We start from the raw sequence: 19,124 nt of genomic DNA on the forward strand, positions 1-19,124 counted from the left end.
ACCTGAACTTGTGTTTGGCATGCATTTTTAATTTCTCCTAGCTATTTGGGATCAGTAGGACCTGATTAGTATGAAAAACTGAACATTGTTAACGGTAATTAAGTCCCAATGTCTTCAAACTAATACTAATTAAAAGCGTCTCAGCTTGTTATCATTTCTGAAGTTTGTAAAGTTTGTAGGGCATATCAAACTACACTTATAAATCCTTTTATCAGGTTTTGTACCTTGTCCACTTTTGTGTCGGGGTCGGCTGCAGACTGACGTGGCAGAGATGGCTGCCATCTTGTTTTTACATGGATTAGGGTATTGTGGTTTTGCTACCACTAGATGGCACAAAAAAGTGTCCATGAATGAGGACAACAGGTCTAAGTTAAGCAGAATGAAGTATAAAGTGCAATAAGCCCAAAATGTGATGTCCTCAAATGAGGACACAGTGCCTCAGGAGGTCTTTCAGAGAGCCAGCGTTAGGGTTAGTCATGCCAGATAACCAAAATATATCATGGACATGTTGAACTGGTTTTGTAGCAGGCCCCAGGCTTCAGCCCAGCAAAGCCCATGCATTAAATTCCCACTGCATGTAGAGCAGGCTGTCCACTGTAGCTGATCTAACTATGGAGCTGAATCATTGTACCTGAGCTGAATAATAGTACCTGAGCTGAAGGCACCGGAAGTGTTGATGGGACATGTGTCTGATCTGTGTGATCTGTCTCTATGAGGAGAGAGCAGGAGGAGGCTTCTCTAGGTGACGTGGGTCTATGGAGGGGAGTTCCACACGTGACTGACTTGATGCTGCTCTTTAGCGAGCAGAGGCTCACACTTAGACCACACAGCCTCAGCCACACTCAGCATCCTCACCCTGACCATTATTTGTGCCTTCTTCTTCCTTCAGATCTTTATTGCATCTGCATATTATTATTTTTATAGACAGAAACCAGCACCGGTATTGTATCGTTTCCTGCTGAACCTGCAGCCCCATCCTCCATCCCACATCTCCAGCAGTTCAGTGACTGAAACACTGCCCGGTGTCTTGGATGTGTCGGCAGACTGCAGCGTTGCTCGCGGTGCTGACCGCCTGTCTCTGCGGGCAGCGGCTGTGCGCGGCGGCGAAGATCCAGCAGCTCAATCACCGGCCGGTCATCGGTAAGATTCAGCCGCCTCAGAAGCTGTTTGTGTCGGTCCCTGTCCGTGCAGAGACCGGCTGTCGGATTAGCTCTTATGTAATTCTAATCGAGAATGTTCGAGAGAGGTGTGTGTATGTGTGTGTGCTGACAGAGACACAGGGAGTCTCTGTATACTGTAATATCATCATATAGAAATACCAGCATTCAATTATGTGTCATCTGGAGGTGCTTCTCTTGTGTGTAGGCTGTATATGTAGCCTGTGTGCTGCAGATTCAGAGATACTCCACTGGAATGTAATCAGTCAGTTGGATCAAAACCACTCTTAATATCTATCATTGGTTAATATCCTAATTATTAAAAACCACTCGTCCTCATCTGAATTTTCAAGGCTGTGTTTCAAAAACTGTCAAAAATAATGTGTAAATTACAAATAATATTCAAAGTAATTACCACATCTGAAGTACTTTTTCTTGTGATGATTGGAGCAAGAGGGGGGCAGAAAAAGAGATGAATGGATGATGATGATGATGATGGATGGAAGGCTGCAGGGGAGAAAGTTGTGCTTTATTTGTCTTTCCATCGCCTTTGCCTCATAATAATTATGTGCAAATGTTCTCAGGGTGTATCAGCTTTTACACAGCCAACATGTATAATCACAGACTGTAATACCTAACACTTAATTTACCTTTAACTCCAGGCAGTAGGTATGTTTCTTTATATATTTTATTAATATATTGACAAAATATGTAAAGCCAATAATTACGCACTGAGGTCTGAAATAATCGATAGCAAATGTATCATAATTAAACATAACTAAACATAACAAATTGCCATTATTATCCTCCTGAGACCCTGCGTCCTCATATGAGGACATTACATTTTGGGTTTCCTGTACTTTACACTTCGTTCTGATGAGCTCAGTCTGCAGCTGATCCTGACACAAAAGTGGATAAGAGACAAAACTTGATCAAATTTTATGGTTGAAACTTGTTTTTTTGTGCTTGATAACATCTGTAGTTAAATATTTCATACACATTTTAGCTGATAGCAGTTAGCAGCTAACTTGAAGAAGAACAGCAGCCAGAAATGTCTGCAAATTGGGAATCCAGTGAGGTTCAGGGGCTCCTTACCCTCTGAGCAGAGGAAGAGATCAGCCGCCATAGTAACAGAGACGTTACTGCCATGTTATGCGGTTGTTATTGTTTATGAAGCGCTGCTGACGTGCATATATCACACTCGAGACTGTGTAAAAAATGAAAAAGCGGTGAGAAGAATGGTCCTAACAGCGGCCCCATAGCACGATGTCTGTGTAAAAAGGGGCCCCAGTTAAGTTTCTGCAGAGGCTGCAACACTCTGAACCTTATTTTTGAGGTACAGAATTAAAAGCAATAACATAACTCCAGCGTTGAGATGAGAAAACTTTGCCAGGCAACATGTTGTCTTGAGCAAACCTGCTGCTGTCACTGTGGTCAGAACTCTGAAACTTTTCTAGACTATGGCCATGACTCATGATCTGTGGTTTTGAGTACAGTAGGAAGTGTGTTGACATACAAAGGGGTGAGTTTGTCACCACATTCAGATGGCCTGTTTGTTTCACAGCAGAGTGTTACAAAAGAAAAAGAAGAGATACCCCATACATCCTAAGAGTTTCTGTTAATCTGTTTTGGAGCAGGTGGAAGTTTGTAAATGTTTATGATTAATATAGCTTCAGGATTGTGTATTTCTGTTTACCTATAAAACATTAGATAGTTTCAATTTTATGATGCATTTTGTTGGGGTGAAGTTCTTGCATGGCTGTAAGTGTAAGGACAACATCAAACACTTAAACAGGGGCTGCACAGTTAATCAAAATCGCAATACAGACAAGTGCAATATCCAGAGTCCATATTCCAGTTATAAGGGAACATGCTTGTTTGTTTACAGACCCCTAGCAAAACTACCATCATCATTTTATATTTTTAAAGTGAAAATAAAATGCAAAAATGACCATTCCCACTAAAATTGCGACACGTACCGCAATAGCAATATCCATCAAAATAATCGCAGTATGACTTTTTTCATGTAGTGAAGTCCTATTGAACACATTTTGCAGGATGTTGAATAAGTCACACTCAGAAACATTATTTAGATAACCATATTAGTTTGGTATTGTCTTACATGTAACAGGGTCAATTATACAGCAGCAATATGTGTCACAAAGCCAAATGTTCAGTATTATAATTACACACCTTTGGGGGTACCCCACCTATAAAGGGGTGTACCTCTTACCTCTCCCCTTTTGCTTCTGCAGTCCATGGGAGAGGTAAGCGACATTGCTCTTGTAGTAATTTTTGTGTTTCACCTATGGTTTTAAGTTCATTTTTCAGCCTAAACTTATTGTATAATACGCTTACATATTCCTGAGTCACCTAATTTGTGTAGGGGCTCGAGTTATATGGTCGTAATTGATGGTGGATTTTGTTTTTACTTCTTGCTGTCAGAGTTGTCCAGCAGTTATATACACATATGTCATATATACACTGACACCTATGCGTGTGTACACAAATTCTGCTTCTGCTTCAAACTAAAACTCAGGCATTGTGTTGTATATTATACTGGATGCATGAATTTTAGGTCCAGCACTTCACATCTTACATTTCTCATCTGCCGTGCTCTGGCAGAACTTTCACTCTCAGCATGGGACACCCCCGTTGTTTTGGTGGCTGCCAAGCTGCAACCTCCGAGGCTGACACATGAAGCCAACACTGAAGTGCCAAAAACTGTAGTTTATCAAACGGCTACTTGGGCTGGCACCAGAATAAATTAAATCCCCACAGAACCCCATGTTAAAATGTCCAACTTTACAGCAGAAATAAACGTGTATATCCTGGTACAACAGTTTTGGTCTCTGTAGCTAATATAAGCATTAATTAGTTGTATAACTCACCTGTTAACATTTGATTAAGGCCCAGAGTTATGCATGTTTAGGGCTGGGCTGCTTGAGTGACAGGCTGTCTGCAAGGTGTCCCCACAGTCTGTGAGTCACATCCACCCCTTGCTCCTCCACAGCGCCACCCTCTCGCCCACCTCTGGCTCCAAAAAACAACTTTAAACAACTTTAAAATAGAAGTCCCCAAACCAATAGGTGACATCACGGTAGCTACGTCCATTATTTATAGTCTGTGGTGGCTGCAGGTAAAACAACAGGCTGGGGATGAAAACACCTGATGGACCTGATGGAATTTTTTAAACTATATTTAGTACATACATCTGGCTGGTAGAGTTTGTGCTGTTTTGTGATACATGTGAATTATGATCTGATGTTCCGGTGACCTTCGGGGAAAAAAATGAAAGGAAACATGAAGAGAGACGCACACGTCTCCTGAATTAACAAGTCAGTACCTGTAAGAGATTTGATCTCTTCAAGAGTGCATCAGTGTGGACATCTCTTTGTTTCTTCTTAGTCTTTCCTGTGTGGTTCGGATTTCAAATTTTCAATGCATTTATTTATATATCTGTGTTATATTATTTGTCTTTTGTCCTCCTTAGGTGTGTTGGCGCAGGAAAATCTTCCCGGAGACCGGTTTGCTCGTGGCTCCTCCTACATCCCTGCCTCCTATGTCAAATACTTGGAGGGAGCCGGGGCGAGAGTTGTTCCCATCAGGTACACCAGTCAGATATAACATCTCTCTCATACTGTATGTATCAGATGTAGGAGCCACATTGGATTAACCTGTATTTTGCTGTTGCATATTGACCCCACCTCACCTCTCTGTATATTGTGCATTTCTTATTTATGTCCTGTGTTGTCTTTAAGTTCCCTTTAAGTACAGTGCACGCAGCAGACTGTTGTTCATTGTACATTGCAGCTTCATTATTTGCCCAAGCACCCAGGCTCCAACAGACCTGCTCCAAGTGAAGCCAGGGCAACACCCATGATCACTGTGGCGACTGCAATTTAATACTACAGCAAAAACTTTTGTTTTGTAGATGTGTTTTTGACTGATTGCAGACAGTGACACAGTGACACAATACATTGCATTTCCTGTGGTTGCTTCACAATAAAAGCCACAGTATAAGGCCACTTCAGTTTTATTCTGGCTGGTTTCTACACTCAAAAAAACAGCTGCATTCTGATGTGAATCAACCCATAGATTCCCCTTTCTGTCTCCTTTTGATGGGCCATTTGCCCTAACAAAACATGACAACAACAATCCATGTGGCTCTCAGCAAGAATGTAAAGGTTCAGATTACCTAGCAGGTGAGTTCTCAGTGATTAAGTAGAAATATCTTTACTTTCAGTTTCAATACCTCAGTTTAAGCCACAGCAGGCAGCTGTTTTCAGTAAAGGCACGTGTGATACCACGACCCCATGACTGATACCGCTGTGTGTTAGATGAGGATCACAGAGTTTTAAAGGTAGTGAAAACAGGATATAGGCTTTTGTAACTCCCATAAAAGGGATCTCATTAATAACAAAGTACGTGCCTCTTCTGCTAGTGCTTTAAACTTAACAACGGAGTGTCCCCCTACAGTTAAGGCCATCTGGCAGTCCAACATTGTTGAAAACTTGTTTATTTGTGCCATGTTCAGGTCAGTTTCTTCATCATTCAACTCGGCTATATAGCAGAACATACTCTTTCTCTCTTTTAATATTTGGAATTTTTTTCTAGTCTTCTCAGCTGTAAAATGACATGCCAACATTTACATTTCACTGTGATAAAGCAAAGCATTCTTGCAGATAATTTTTATAACTGTTTCATCTGTCCTATAATATAACATAGGCTACTTAATTCATGGTTTTGATGAGGCCGCTAGTAATTAACAACCCCGCCTCTTTCACATGAATGCACTGGCTGGATAGAAAAAACCCCAGAGTTGGTTATCCAAATGGCCAATGTTAGGGTTCGTAGTATAGGCCTCTGCTCCCCCCTGAGTCACAGCCACTGAAGATATAGTAGTGTGGAAAAGCTGGTTGGTTTGCTTGAATAGACTTAGTGTGCTCCAGCCCCGTTGTCCCTTAAAAATATACAGACAGTACTCATGTGTACTTACATATCAGAGCTACACTTTCCTTCATAACTCACATACATGCATACTGTTAGTCAACCCACCACTATGACATCAGTAATGTATGCTAATGTTCAGCTTTTTAGTAGTTTGAAAATCTGCAAACGAAATTTTATTTTCACACATTTTGGTGGGATTTCTATTAAAGAAATCCTGCTTGAAAAATACAAAAGAGCTTTTGTTCCAAGTGATATATTCTGTCAAATTGTGATCAACATGTGACTCACAGCAGTATCAGTCATGGTGCCCAGAGTGTTTTCATGTGGGAGGAGCCTGTGCAAATGAGACGGTATCATGACATCAGTAGCTCACTTGAATTGTGAAGTTTTGTTCCAGTATGACAGTGAAAGTTTTCATTCACTTCAATTACCACAATAAATATTGGCACTGCACGTCTCTGCAAACCACAGAAACATTACCATTGTACATCATTATGTAGCGGAAACATTGAAACTTTACGTTTCTTTATGTAACCACCACGCTGTGGTAAAGATGTGCTTACGTTGGAGTGACTTGGGGAAAATACATGACCCTCCCTTGATATTTGATCTTACCCTTTGAACTTTGAAAGCTGAAGACGAATCCTGGAGTTGATTAAGGCCCTGCTTTTCACTCTTGTCGTCCAAAATTTTAAATGAAACATGTAGAACAAAGTGATTTTGATGAAATACCACTATTTTAAACTTCTTTTTTTTTCTGATGGAAGCATTCGTTCCACATAATGTATTCAAGGGCCGTTGAAAATATATGAAAATCCAACGATGTTTTCTGTTTTTACTGGTTCTGGCTGTGATAAATGGTGTCATTTCGTCAATTTGGTAAAATTAATACAAAATACAACCATTTAAATTAATTGTTTGATTGTCAATGAGTTTAACTATTTATTTTATGTCTCTTTGTGCCTTTTTTGTCACCAGAATCAACCGCACAAAAGAAGAATATACCAACATATTCTACACAATAAATGGGTGAGTTCTCTTGTTGTCTCCACTGCTCAGCTCTCCATATGACTACACTGACTGTAATTTGCTGTGATCGGACTAATAATTACAACTCTCTGCCTGGCTCTCGGCTTCCATTGTACGACAGGTTTCCATTGTATCAGCCATGAATACACTACTTCTTGGTTAAGACAAGTTTTGGCATAGTTAAAAGGTCAACAGGCTAATGTAGTTCTGGCCACTTCTGAGACAATTGTTAGCTTACACACAAGACAGGACAGAGGTAATAAATAATTCATTTGGTGTTAATTGGTGTTAGGCTATCAGGCTGAGAGGGTGACATTTACTATTGCATTTTACAACATTATTTGTTTGTCTTTGCTGCTCTCCCTGCCTTAGGCTTTCCATGCAGGCACATGGAAGGGCAGGGAGGTGTGCTCTCTCCGCCTTAGGCTTCCCATGTAGGCCCGTGAAAAGGCAGAGAGGCCCCAGAACACAGCCATACCGCCAAATATAATACTGCAAATGGAAATAAAGTTTTCTTTGTGTCATGTTTCGACACACAAATGCTGTGTAAAAGCAATATTAGCCTGTCTACAAGATTTCCGCGCCTCAATGTAAACACAGACGTGTCTCCTCAGGTTGTTGCTGCCGGGAGGAGATGTAGATCTTCAAACATCGCAGTTCAGCCGAGCTGCCAGGATTTTCTACAACTTGGCTCTGAAGGTAAAATATTATATTTGACGTGTTTGACTGACTGCCGAGATGAAGTGGCATCTCAGGATAAAACAGAAAGAGATAATGGAGTCTTTCTCTTTTTAATCAAGAGCCACATTTAGCCTCAGGTGTTTGAATGTGTGCAAGTGCATGAGATTGATATGGATTATGTTATATATTATACCCTTTCGTTCGTCACCCTCTTGTCCTCTGCAGGCCAACGATGCCGGGGACTACTTCCCTATCTGGGGGACCTGTCAGGGCTTCCAGCAGCTGTCTGTCCTCACAGCAAACAAAAACCTGCTCACCCTCACTGATACCAAGGCTGTGGCTCTACCTCTCACTTTCTTACCAGGTATTCTTTCCCATCCCTGTCCTCTGCTCTTTTTTCCTACTGTCTCGTATTTGCTCTGTTCTTCATTGTCTTTAGCAACCTCAAATTATAAAGACAAACACGTCACTTTTCAGACGGGATGTCTACAGTCAGTTTTTCTGTAGGGCTTTTTCATTAGGAAAAGTAAAGACGTGTTGCACACATACCCACAGGAGAAAAGGGACGATCCTATTCATTAGTATCCTACTAGAAAAGTTCAACAAAAAGCAGCTGTTCCTACAGTTGATTACACGGTGCAAAAAGCAAAATCATTTGCAGGTTTCCCACTGCCATCTTGTGGCGCTTTTTGCATTACAACAAGTAATTCATGACAGTCAGGCTGTGACATTAACACAATAACTTAAACAGTATGGTAATAGTTTAGATGAGGAATCCAGAATTTATTGAGGATCTAGGAGTTTATCCATCACTTGTTTTCTTCCCCTCAGCCTGCTTTTGGTAGTGATGTTACGCTCGAGCCAGTTTGCTCGACACAGTGTCGATCTTTTGAAGCGCAAGTGTTCCCTGGCAGTGTTTCGATACCTGCTTCGGCACGCCCACAATCACGTGACTACCGGAGCGAGGCCTCATTCCAGGCAGTCTTGAGGCTTTTCCAGGTCTTCCGCTTAGATGCAGTTCTGACACACAGCCAGCAGATGTCACTCTTCTGACTGTATGAAAGCAGTGTGTCATTCTTGAAGCAGGTGTGTCAAAGTGGTTCAATGCTTCATGAATCTTTGATTTCACCATCACTAGCTTTTGGATCATAGCCTTTATCAGAGGACACATTGTGGGTTGAAAACGTGTTACAGATCCTCTGCATTAAACTACATCATGATGGCACAGATATATGGAGTTTAATTTTCACATTAAAGGTGGGATCTCTTACACAGAGATCCTTCTGGAAAATATCTAAAGAGCTACAATCCCTACCATTCTGTTTGTCAAACTGTGATCCCTTCATTATCCACACCTCCTTTGGTCGTGGTGTGCAGTGTGACATATGGGTGGATCCAATGCAAATTAGATGGCTCTGTTCATTATCTTGCGATTGAGCATAGTCACTCAAAAGCCTTTTACATGTTTGTACTTTGTAGCTTCATATAACTAAAGAATAATTTTGAACACACCTTCCACAAAATCAACTGTAAGAAGTTTTTTGTTGCTGATAGTGTTAAACGCTAATCTTAATATGTTACCGTACATAGAAATCAACCTAATCCTTCTTCTTCTGCCTTTTTTTCTGTGGGTTTTAATGGCAGCTGGGAACCAAAAGGTTGAATTATCACCACCTGTTGGATTTAATCGAAGGTCTCCATTTACCATATAAAATAATAATAATAGTAATGATAGTCAGCCCCTCCTATCCAGCTCCCACTCTGTTTTAAATTTTTATATTTCCTGATTGCTTGAGACAGCCTAAAAGCTCCTCTCTTCTCCAGAAACACACACAACATCTAGAAATCTCTCTGCAGCATTGATGGCTATCTCAATTTTCTCCCATTTTCTTTCAGTCCCAACAGTACATTTAAAGCTATGGTCTACGTTTAGAAAGACGATGAGAGAGATTTGAAAAAAGCATCCCCCCCCCCACACACACACACCCCTCCCTCTGTGCTCCATGATCCCTCCCCTCTGAGCTCGTGTCCCCCTCCCCTCGGAGCCTCCTAACGACACACCCCCTCCCGCATAGCAACATACAGTTACATACAGCATACACTTATCTATGTCACAACATCCGCTGTATCAGCATCACTTTTCAGGCCCAGATCTTGCCGGAGCTTTCTCCATCGGTCACAGGATGACCTGATGTTTACTCTGCTTTGAGCCCTCAATTTGTCGCATTTCCTCTTTGTTTCTGCCTTTTCAGAGGCAGACTTACGCTTCCTTTCGGCCTTTGCCAGTGGGGCAAGCAGAGGCCGCTTGCTGCTGTCGCTCACTTTATTTGCCATATCGAAACTCGTGTAGCTGAATCGCTCAGGGCCTTACAAACTGCTCGTACTTTCAAATGCGGAGAGGGGTTGGGACAAGGCGGGACGAGGAGCAGAGGAGTGTCAAAATGGAGTGAGGGGATTGGACGGAGGGTAAGAGAGAGAGAGTGCAAATTTGAGCAAGGAGTAACTCCCATGCGAACCGGATGGCTGTGGCTGTGATTGGTCAATTTCTTTGCAGGCCTGCAGCCGCCAGAGAGAATGGATCTTTTTGGTTTCTGCAGGCCTGCAGCCGCCAGAGAGAATGGATCTTTTTGGTTTCTTTTGCTCTTCATATTGTGTAGCTAGCACAACCACCATCTAAATGATGTTAATAATAATGATTAATCTTTCTGAATGTAGACCAGAGCTTAAATAACCATTGTCATAAATCAACTAAAACTTCATCTGATCCCTACACAAGTGCCATATCTTGTCTTACTTACTGCCTCACTTGTGTTTTTCTTTGTTCTGGCTCTGATTATTTCTGCTTCCTTTACTCTCTTTGGACCTCCCATGCTGCATGTCTGCCTTTGCGAAGAACACACTCTGCTTCTTTCTCACATTCATCTGCTCCATCCTTCCTTGCTTCTTTTAGATTCACAGTAGTGTCACATATGGTGCTTGATGTGATACAATATGACACTGTTATATCAAGCAGGTGGTTCACATGTAAATGAGAATGGACATGTTTGTGTTTCTACTGACCTGTTACTTTGAGATTCATTTATGTTGTCATTCTGAAGAACTACAAAACTGTGAAAGCAATACTAGACCCTTCAACCATTGCTTTGGCTCCATTGAATTTTACTAGGATTTTGTGAAACAATGCAACAAAATCATTGTATAGTATTAGTTTCATTTTTGACACTAGAGGTGGGACTTCCTTTATAGAAGTCCTGCTGGAAAAAAATCTAAAGAGCACAAATTCCTGGTTACCCAGTTACTCATGTTGGGATTGATATTCAACCCACAGCAGTTTTTCTCATGGTGCTCAGTGCGGTTAAATAAGGGTGGACCCCGTGCAAATGAGAGAGAAAACTGCTCTCAGTAGCACACCTATCTATTATGAAAATGTATTTTGAGTTCTTCCAAGTCTTTAGGCCAGCTGCAGTTGTCGACAGAAAGTACACGTGTTAACATATTATGTTAAGGGAGTGTTTTAAGTAATCATTTAACCAAATGTGGCTGTCCCTTACCTCTGATCCTGCTGTTAAATGACTGATTCCTATAGTAATGTTATATCACACATGCTTTTTCTAATTTATTTTAGAATTAATGTGACTTCCTCTCTTCTTTGTTGTGTGACCTCCTGCCTCGCCACACATCTGTGTCCGTGCTCCAGCGGTCCAATCCAGCCGTATGTTCCGAAACTTTCCCAGCGACCTGCTGCAGTCTCTGACTGAGGAAAACATCACTTCCAACTTCCATAAATGGAGTCTGTCTTTGCAGGTATTTTCTGCACTCCTGAAAAGCACGATCACCTCCTGTCATGATGGAAATCTGTTGTTTGTGATTGTTCTGATTCACTTCATAAGTTAGCGGGGTCAGTGTTCTTTGAGGTACCTAGCACACTGATCAGATACTATAAGATGGAGCTAAATAACATAGCAGATTGGTGAAGAGAAAATACAGTCAGAGGGATGGATGGAGCAGTAACCCAGCTGTTACCATCTGCTAACAACCATGCCTACATCAAGAGAACTGTCTGTAGGGGAAATGCAAAACCAATATACGGTTTAGGTACAAGTCCTTATAGGTTACGTACGGGTCTAAGGGTACAATACTGAAAAGTGTTGGGTAGAAACACAGCTTACATGTAGCACTTTTCAAATAATTTATTGTTATTAAATTATTTCTATATCACCCAACGAGCTTTAGATTACTGTTATTTGAAGCAACATGGCGTGGTGGCCAAGTGGTAAGGCGTTGGTCTCGTAAACCAAAGATCATGGGTTCGACCCCCATCCATGCCTGATGAGCTCTGGTGCTTCCTGTTTCAATATCCTTTGATTCAGAAATGGAGTCCTAAGTGCCATATGGTAGACAGGACTTGCTTGAGTTTCTTTAATGATCTCTCATCCAAGAGGCTTCTTCATTTCTAAGGAACTGGTGTGGAACCCCCCAGCCATTATGTGTCATTAGGATTTAAATTGGAACAGGTGTATCGTATTGTTAACGATAAAGCACTTAGGATTACCATGACCTTGATGACTGAGAATCTTCACAAACATCAGAAATGTAGGGTTATTTCGCTCAAATGTGTGTGGAGGGTAGGAATCATGAAACTGTTACAAGTGTGTGCCGTAGGAAACAATCTTATTACTGTACGTATTGTAAGGCATTATATGGACCTCTTTACAGGTCTACCAGGACGAAGAAGATCATGGGTTCAACTCCCACCCATGCCCGATAAGATTTGGAACTCCTTATGGGTTATGTACAGTTCTAAGGGTACAATACTGAAAAGTGTTGGGTAGAAACGCAGCTTATGTGTAGCACTTTTTAAACAATAATCACAAAGTGCTTTCTAAAGTTAGGAAATTCACAGGACATATGCATATTGTGTTCTCTTCTCTTCCCAAAAGACCAAAATAGATCCATCAGCTGCACCCATTCAAGTAATCTATATCACCCAACATCATGTTGATTACTGATGAGGCAGTATGGCGTGGTGGCCAAGTGGTAAGGCGTTGGTCTTGTAAACCAAAGATCATGGGTTCAAACCCCATCCATGCCTTTTAAGCTTTGATGCTTCCTGTTTCAATCTCAGAAGTAACAGAAGTGTAGTCCGAAGTGCTATTTGGTAGACTGGACTTGCTTGAGTTTTTTTAATGATGTGATGAAACACCGCTCATCCAAGAGGCTTCTTCATTTCTAAGGGACTGATGTGGAGCCCACAGCCACCCAGCCATCATGTGTGTCATTAGGATTAGCTGGGTGCAGGTGTGTCGTATTATCACCAACATCGTAAAAGTAGTGTTATTTCGCTTCGTTAAATGTCTGTGGAAGGTAGGAATATATATCACTACTTACTGCCACCAACTGTAGCTTTGTAGCTGTGGCGTTGTGTGGACTTCAGGAGCTACACATTTGCATGAATGTGGTCAGTAGGAATGTGTATCATGTTAACACAAGGCTGGGTGTGTTACTAGTTTCTTTTCACAGTTACAACTCCTTAATGGGATATCAGACACAGTGGGGCACAGTTAAGTACTCACTGAAAGACTCCTGTTGAGTGTCCATCTGCAAGGAAATTGATGGCGGCACATTTTTTTTGCTGAATAAGCCTCAGTAATAACGGTAATAATGATAACAATAGTTTGACTTATAGAGTACCTGTCAAGCAGGTTATCCATGATGAAAGTGGAACTAAACAATTTCAATAAGCCCTGTCTCAAGCTGGAGAAGGCTTGGTGACCAAGTGGTAAGACATTGGCTTTGTAAACCAAAGATTGTGGGTTCAACTCCCATCCATGCCCGATAAGATTTGGAAATCCTTATGGGTTACATACGGGTCTAAGGGTACAATACTGAAAAGTGTTTGGTAGAAACGCAGCTTATGTGTAGCACTTTTTTTTTTTTTTTACAATAATCACAAAGTGCTTTCTAAAGTTAGGAAATTCACAGGACATATGCATATTGTGTTCTCTTCTCTTCCCAAAAGACCAAAATAGATCCATCAGCTGCACCCATTCAAGTAATCTGTATCACCCAAGATCATGATTACTAATGAGGTAGTATGGCGTGGTGGCCAAGTGGTAAGGCGTTGGTCTTGTAAACCAAAGATCGTGGGTTCAAACCCCATCCATGCCTGATCAGCTTTGATGCTTCCTGTTTCAATCTCAGAAGTGTAGTCCAAAGCACTATTTGGACATGCTTGAGTTTCTTGAATGATGACATGTCAACACATGGCTGGGTGGGTTACGGGTTTCTTTTCCCAGTTCCCAGTTCCAACTCCTTAATGGGATATCAGAAGCAGTGTGGCCCAGTTAGTGTACTCGTTGACAGACTCCTATTGAGTGTCCTTCTGCAAGGAAATTGATGGCGGCACATTTTTTTTGCTGAATAAGCCTCAGTAATAACGGTGATAATGATAATTATAGTCTGACTTATAGAGTACTTTTCAAGCAGGTTATCCATGATGAAAATGGAACTAAACAAATTCATTTAGCCCTGTCTCAAGCTGGAGAAGGGTTGGTGGCCAAGTGGTGGGACATTGCTTTTGTAAACCAAAGATAATGGGTTCAACTCCCATCCATGCCTGATAAGATAAAATTGCTGTTTCAGTCTCCTTTGGGATAACAGAATGGTGGGGTTATTTCTCTCTGAAATCAACATTTTACATTAAAGTTAAATGCGCAGCGTATAGAGCTGCCGGACTCTGCCTGGTTACTAAATGACTCACTGCTCAAAATGAGCCATACAGTGTATGGAGAGAGTGATGTGTTCACAGACAAACGTCCAATCGTTTGCTGCTGTGTCAGCCACGGTTCAGCAAGACTACAGTGAACAACCATGTAACAAGTAATTTGTCCATCACATCTCACATTTCTGCAGTCAGCACAAGTGTGTGCCATGTCAATAAGGTGCTTGTTGGGTAACTGGTTTCTTATTCCAGTTACAACTTCAGGACTTTGTGGTTGGCGAGGCTGGAACCAGACTAATTAATGAAACTTAATGTACTTACTGGTAACAGACCACACCCAACACCACTCAGCTGCAAACACAGATGGTCAGGCGTCAAGCAAAACTTGTCAAACTACTTGTAATTCTTACATGATGTGGCTCAGCTAACGTCTCAAATAGGATTCCTGTTGAGTATCTTTGTGTAAGACCTTCAGCAGCATCTTATTTTTTGCTTAACATTTCAGCTCAATACCTGAAATCTTCACATTTACAGTAATAAAAGAGCTGCTTTTATGTTCTTGCTATAGGTTTATGGATTTCAAAAATGTTTTAACTCCATCCATAGCATCAGATCACCAGTTAGTTTGACCAAAGCGCTGAATGTTTCTTTATAGTAGTTATAGTAGTGTATGTAGTTTTAGGGCATACAACTCCTCTACTAATACAAAATCTCTGCCTTTGAACCAACAGAACTACTCCCGCAATGCCAAGCTGAAGAAGTTTTACAAGGTCCTGTCCACTAACAACGACGGGAAGAAAGAATTTATCTCCACCATGGAAGGTACCAGTCCTCCCTGACTTCTATGCAGTTTGCCATGTGCCGTGTCATTCATGTTGCTCAGTATACATTTGTCATAAACACAAAAGGTTAGGTGGCACGGTGGTGCAGTGGTTGGCGCTGGTGTCCAAAGACATGCAGGTTAATTGGTTACTTTAAATTGCCCATAAGCATGAATGGTTATCAGTTTCTGTAGCTCTTTTACACAGAGACTGCACATAAGGCGCATTCACACCAGGATAGTCCGGGGGACTTGGTTCGATTGGGTGGTGAATGCCGAAAAATTTCATACCTTCATTTGGTTCGGTTCACTTTCACACTGCACTTTTTAAAGCGGACCAAACTGCCTGGACGACGTCACGCAGTTTTAACAGCTGCTCTACGTCACTTCCTCTCTGTGGTTCACTTCCTCTTTTGGTTCGCTGGATAGCTCGTTTGCATTTCCCACTTGCAAGTGAACCGAGACCCCCAGTTTTCAAGGGGACCAGGGTTCACTCGTTTGGTCCCCACCAGAGTTTGAATGAGCGTTCACACCACTCCAAACTAACCGAACCATCCGTGGAAGCGGACAAGGGTTCGTTTAAAGCGGACTAAATAGCACCAGTGTGAATGCGTCCTAAGTCTCATTTTTATGCAACCTTTACATTTGTGCAGAGAATCATATGAGGGCGCTCCTATGTGTGATTATAGACAGTATGCCGGCATCGCGGCATCAAAAGAAGTGTGACAGCTGTGACATGTGAAACACCAGTGTCGTCCTCTAGTGTGACATATAACATATGCGTCAGCAGCATTTTATCAACAATAACAATTAAAATGGCAATAACAAGACGGTAACAATCATTTACCATCTACCATCAAGAAGCTCCCAAACTTTGCAGACATTTACGGCTGATGTTCTTCTTCTTTGAGTTAGCTACTGACTGCTAATAGCTACTTCTTAAATCACCCGTGGTGGATTACATGGATAACACATCGTCAAAATGTCACACCTGTCCTGCCCATGGTCCTGTCCTGCTGGCTGTCCTGTTCATACAGACACCGTTTGCGACCGTACCTGTGAGGCGGCAAAACAGCGTTTTCTTTTTTGTCTGCTTACAGTGTGTCTCTTTTTTCCTCAGCCTACCGCTACCCGTTTTATGCAGTGCAGTGGCATCCAGAGAAAAGCACCTTTGAGTGGATAGATAAGCCCGGCATGGTTCACTCCACGTCTGCTGTAAGAGCCTGCTTCTACACTGCCAGCTTCTTTGTCTCTGAAGGTAACATGTGGTTCCTCTGTGTGCTTTTATTACCTCTGTCAGGTTGTCTCCAGCACTGTTTGTCCTTTTTTGTGTGTCTGTTTCCCAGTTTCTCAGCAGAATATTTCCAAAAGGCTAGGTCAACAGTTTCACTGTAATTTAATGGAACGTTAGGCCATGAGCCAACAGGGATCGGACCTTTTTTGGCTCTTAACTCCTGATGTAAAATAATAACTGTTTACTATTACAATCATGTGATTGTTCTGGCTTCAGGCGTGTGGACTCTGGGCACAGCACACGCTCGCTCCACACGAGAACGATTGAAACAAGATGCCAGCGCTGAGGAAAAAAACACTATCCATCATTTAATGATTTTTTCCAAAGCTGATGTTCAACTTTACATCAATTTTCACCAAATGTGTTACATATTGGGACGAGCCTGAAAACAATGAACTTAGTAGCAGTTCCACAGATTTAAGTCTTAGCACATAATCTTTATCAGCAGATGGAGTTTTCCTAGTTCTCATGTAAATGTAAATGAATTGAATTTACACTTGTCTGTGCACTTTGAGGAAATTCTTGCCCATGTGGGCTTACAATAAATCAAATAAATTGACTGATATTTCTTGCCATGGGTTACCAAATTATAGCAGATGTGGCCTATTTGATGGAAATTGCAGTGACACCTGAATTGTTCAGGTGCAGCTGAATTTATGTGACATGCACACATCAGCAAAAGTTGAATGTATTTCAGTCACATTTAAATGTTTATTTCAGCAGCAGAACATAGTTTGGCATCTAGACTCAGGCCTCACCGCTCCCTGCAGATGTGTTTACTTGAGATATTGGGGAGTGATGATTAAATATTCCCCCCCTGAGCACAAGCCTGCAGGTGGATGCTGGGGTGGAGGTGGGGCTGAGAGAGCGAGCAGCAGCATGGCCGATGCAAAGAGAAGATTTTGCAGCTTAAACAGACCACCAATTGGGAGGGTGTGTTTTGTAGATGACATAGGGGGAGTGACTTATGATGTGTGTGTTTGAATCAGTGCAGTTGAGTTGACTGTCTGAACTAGCTTGCAGGCGTCACTTCATTTTCAGTATAACCAGCCTATTACCAGCATTAAAGCAACATGACACATGATAAATGCCAGTTTTGTTGCACAAGATTTATACATCCTCAAAAATAATCGCTAATCTGGAATGATTATAAAACAAGACAAACAAATAACCAGTGTGTGTATGCTTTAAAGGAAAGTTCAGTTGCTGGTCTAATAAAACTTTATTTATGCCCTCCCATTTTTTTTAACTTCCTGTCTCTCCCTCCTCCAGCCATGAGGAGCCAGCACCACTTCCCCAATCCTGTGGAGGAGGAGCGAGCTCTCATCTACAACTTCTCTCCCATCTACAGAGGCCCCCACGCCATCTTTGTGCAGAACTATTACTTTGATTGACGGACTCTACCGAAGACGATCTTGGCCCGAGTTTAAAACCAAACTTTATGGTATCGTCTCTTACAGTAGCCTCAAACATCAAGTCAGTAATTAGCAGTTTAGCTGAGCTGGTTTGGACAGTAACACGAAAAGCAGAAGTGCCAACGGAACAGTGATGAAATGCAGTGATAAATAATAGAAGATGAAAATAAAACAAAATATTAAAAAATCATGAGGTTGTGTTTCGTCTAATATCAGATAAATAACAAGTGCAAATGTGCGATAGCTGCGACCACATACGCAGTCGCCCTTTGGCTCGTAACTGATCTTTCCACAAAATCTTGTGCAAGTCTGAATCCATTAGGAAGTTAAGCGCCTTTTTGCAGTAGGCCACTCCCATTACCACGCCCCCATTTAACACACGCCTTCACACACACACACTTGACCTCAATGCCAAATACCTTTAACAAAACATGCACAGTAAACCTTTAACATGTCTGTCTAACCAACCCACAAAGGGACAGTAATACAATTAAACAGACTGTATTCTACCTGCAGTTATGTCGGCCCAATAATGACCAACCTAATTTAACTAAGAATAAAAACAATGATAAATACATTGTTAAGAAAATTATGACCTAAATTCCAAATATCCAGTTGTGAGGGTATCTCTTTTGTTGCAGCACGTCTATCCCATGGATACCTTTACTTGTGTTTGCCACTATTAAATTACACCTAATGTCAATAAAAGTGAATCACTCACATCTGGAAACATCACGCCATGTTGGTTTTGTTTGATTAGACAAGTTTCCGTAGGTTAGCTCCAGGCTCCAGGCTGGGCACAATTTTTATTTGTTTTATTAAATGTAATACCTTGCATAAATAAGACATTCTAACTAGGTGAATCTCATCATGCAATTAATAACTGCAACTGCAGATACCACTAAAAAAAAAAGACCTGTATTAATGTTAGTCGTCTCCAATTTCTAAAACTTGCCTTTTAACAGAGCAGAGAATTTTACAAATTACAAATTGCCCATTTCCTCCTTGGGAGGGATTATTAGCCTCCTTTAGCTCCTAAAAATGCACGAGGTTG

General features: G+C 41.5%; 1 protein-coding gene and 5 non-coding genes across 6 annotated transcripts; 4 read left to right on the forward strand and 2 right to left on the reverse strand.

The window, feature by feature from the left end:
• The first annotated feature begins 804 nt into the window (after positions 1–804).
• Positions 805–18,560, forward strand: zgc:171566. The gene is made up of 9 exons (XM_050039425.1): positions 805–1,140; positions 4,651–4,765; positions 7,089–7,139; positions 7,754–7,838; positions 8,046–8,184; positions 11,518–11,624; positions 15,273–15,363; positions 16,482–16,619; positions 17,928–18,560. Exons 1-9 carry the CDS (start codon positions 1,032–1,034, stop codon positions 18,047–18,049), a joined length of 957 nt encoding a protein of 318 aa, XP_049895382.1. The 5' UTR covers positions 805–1,031; the 3' UTR covers positions 18,050–18,560.
• LOC126386862 (U7 small nuclear RNA) lies at positions 6,302–6,357 on the reverse strand. The gene has a single exon (XR_007569556.1). It is a non-coding gene; the product is annotated as a U7 small nuclear RNA (small nuclear RNA).
• LOC126386864 (U7 small nuclear RNA) lies at positions 11,049–11,105 on the reverse strand. The gene has a single exon (XR_007569557.1). It is a non-coding gene; the product is annotated as a U7 small nuclear RNA (small nuclear RNA).
• On the forward strand, positions 12,077–12,148 carry trnat-cgu (transfer RNA threonine (anticodon CGU)). Its single transcript has one exon. It is a non-coding gene; the product is annotated as a tRNA-Thr (tRNA).
• trnat-ugu (transfer RNA threonine (anticodon UGU)) lies at positions 12,841–12,912 on the forward strand. Its single transcript has one exon. It is a non-coding gene; the product is annotated as a tRNA-Thr (tRNA).
• Positions 13,917–13,988, forward strand: trnat-ugu (transfer RNA threonine (anticodon UGU)). The gene has a single exon. It is a non-coding gene; the product is annotated as a tRNA-Thr (tRNA).
• Positions 18,561–19,124: the final 564 nt, after the last annotated feature.

This window comes from Epinephelus moara, chromosome 24, assembly GCF_006386435.1.
Source record: "Epinephelus moara isolate mb chromosome 24, YSFRI_EMoa_1.0, whole genome shotgun sequence".
Classification (NCBI taxonomy): Eukaryota; Metazoa; Chordata; class Actinopteri; order Perciformes; family Serranidae; genus Epinephelus; species Epinephelus moara.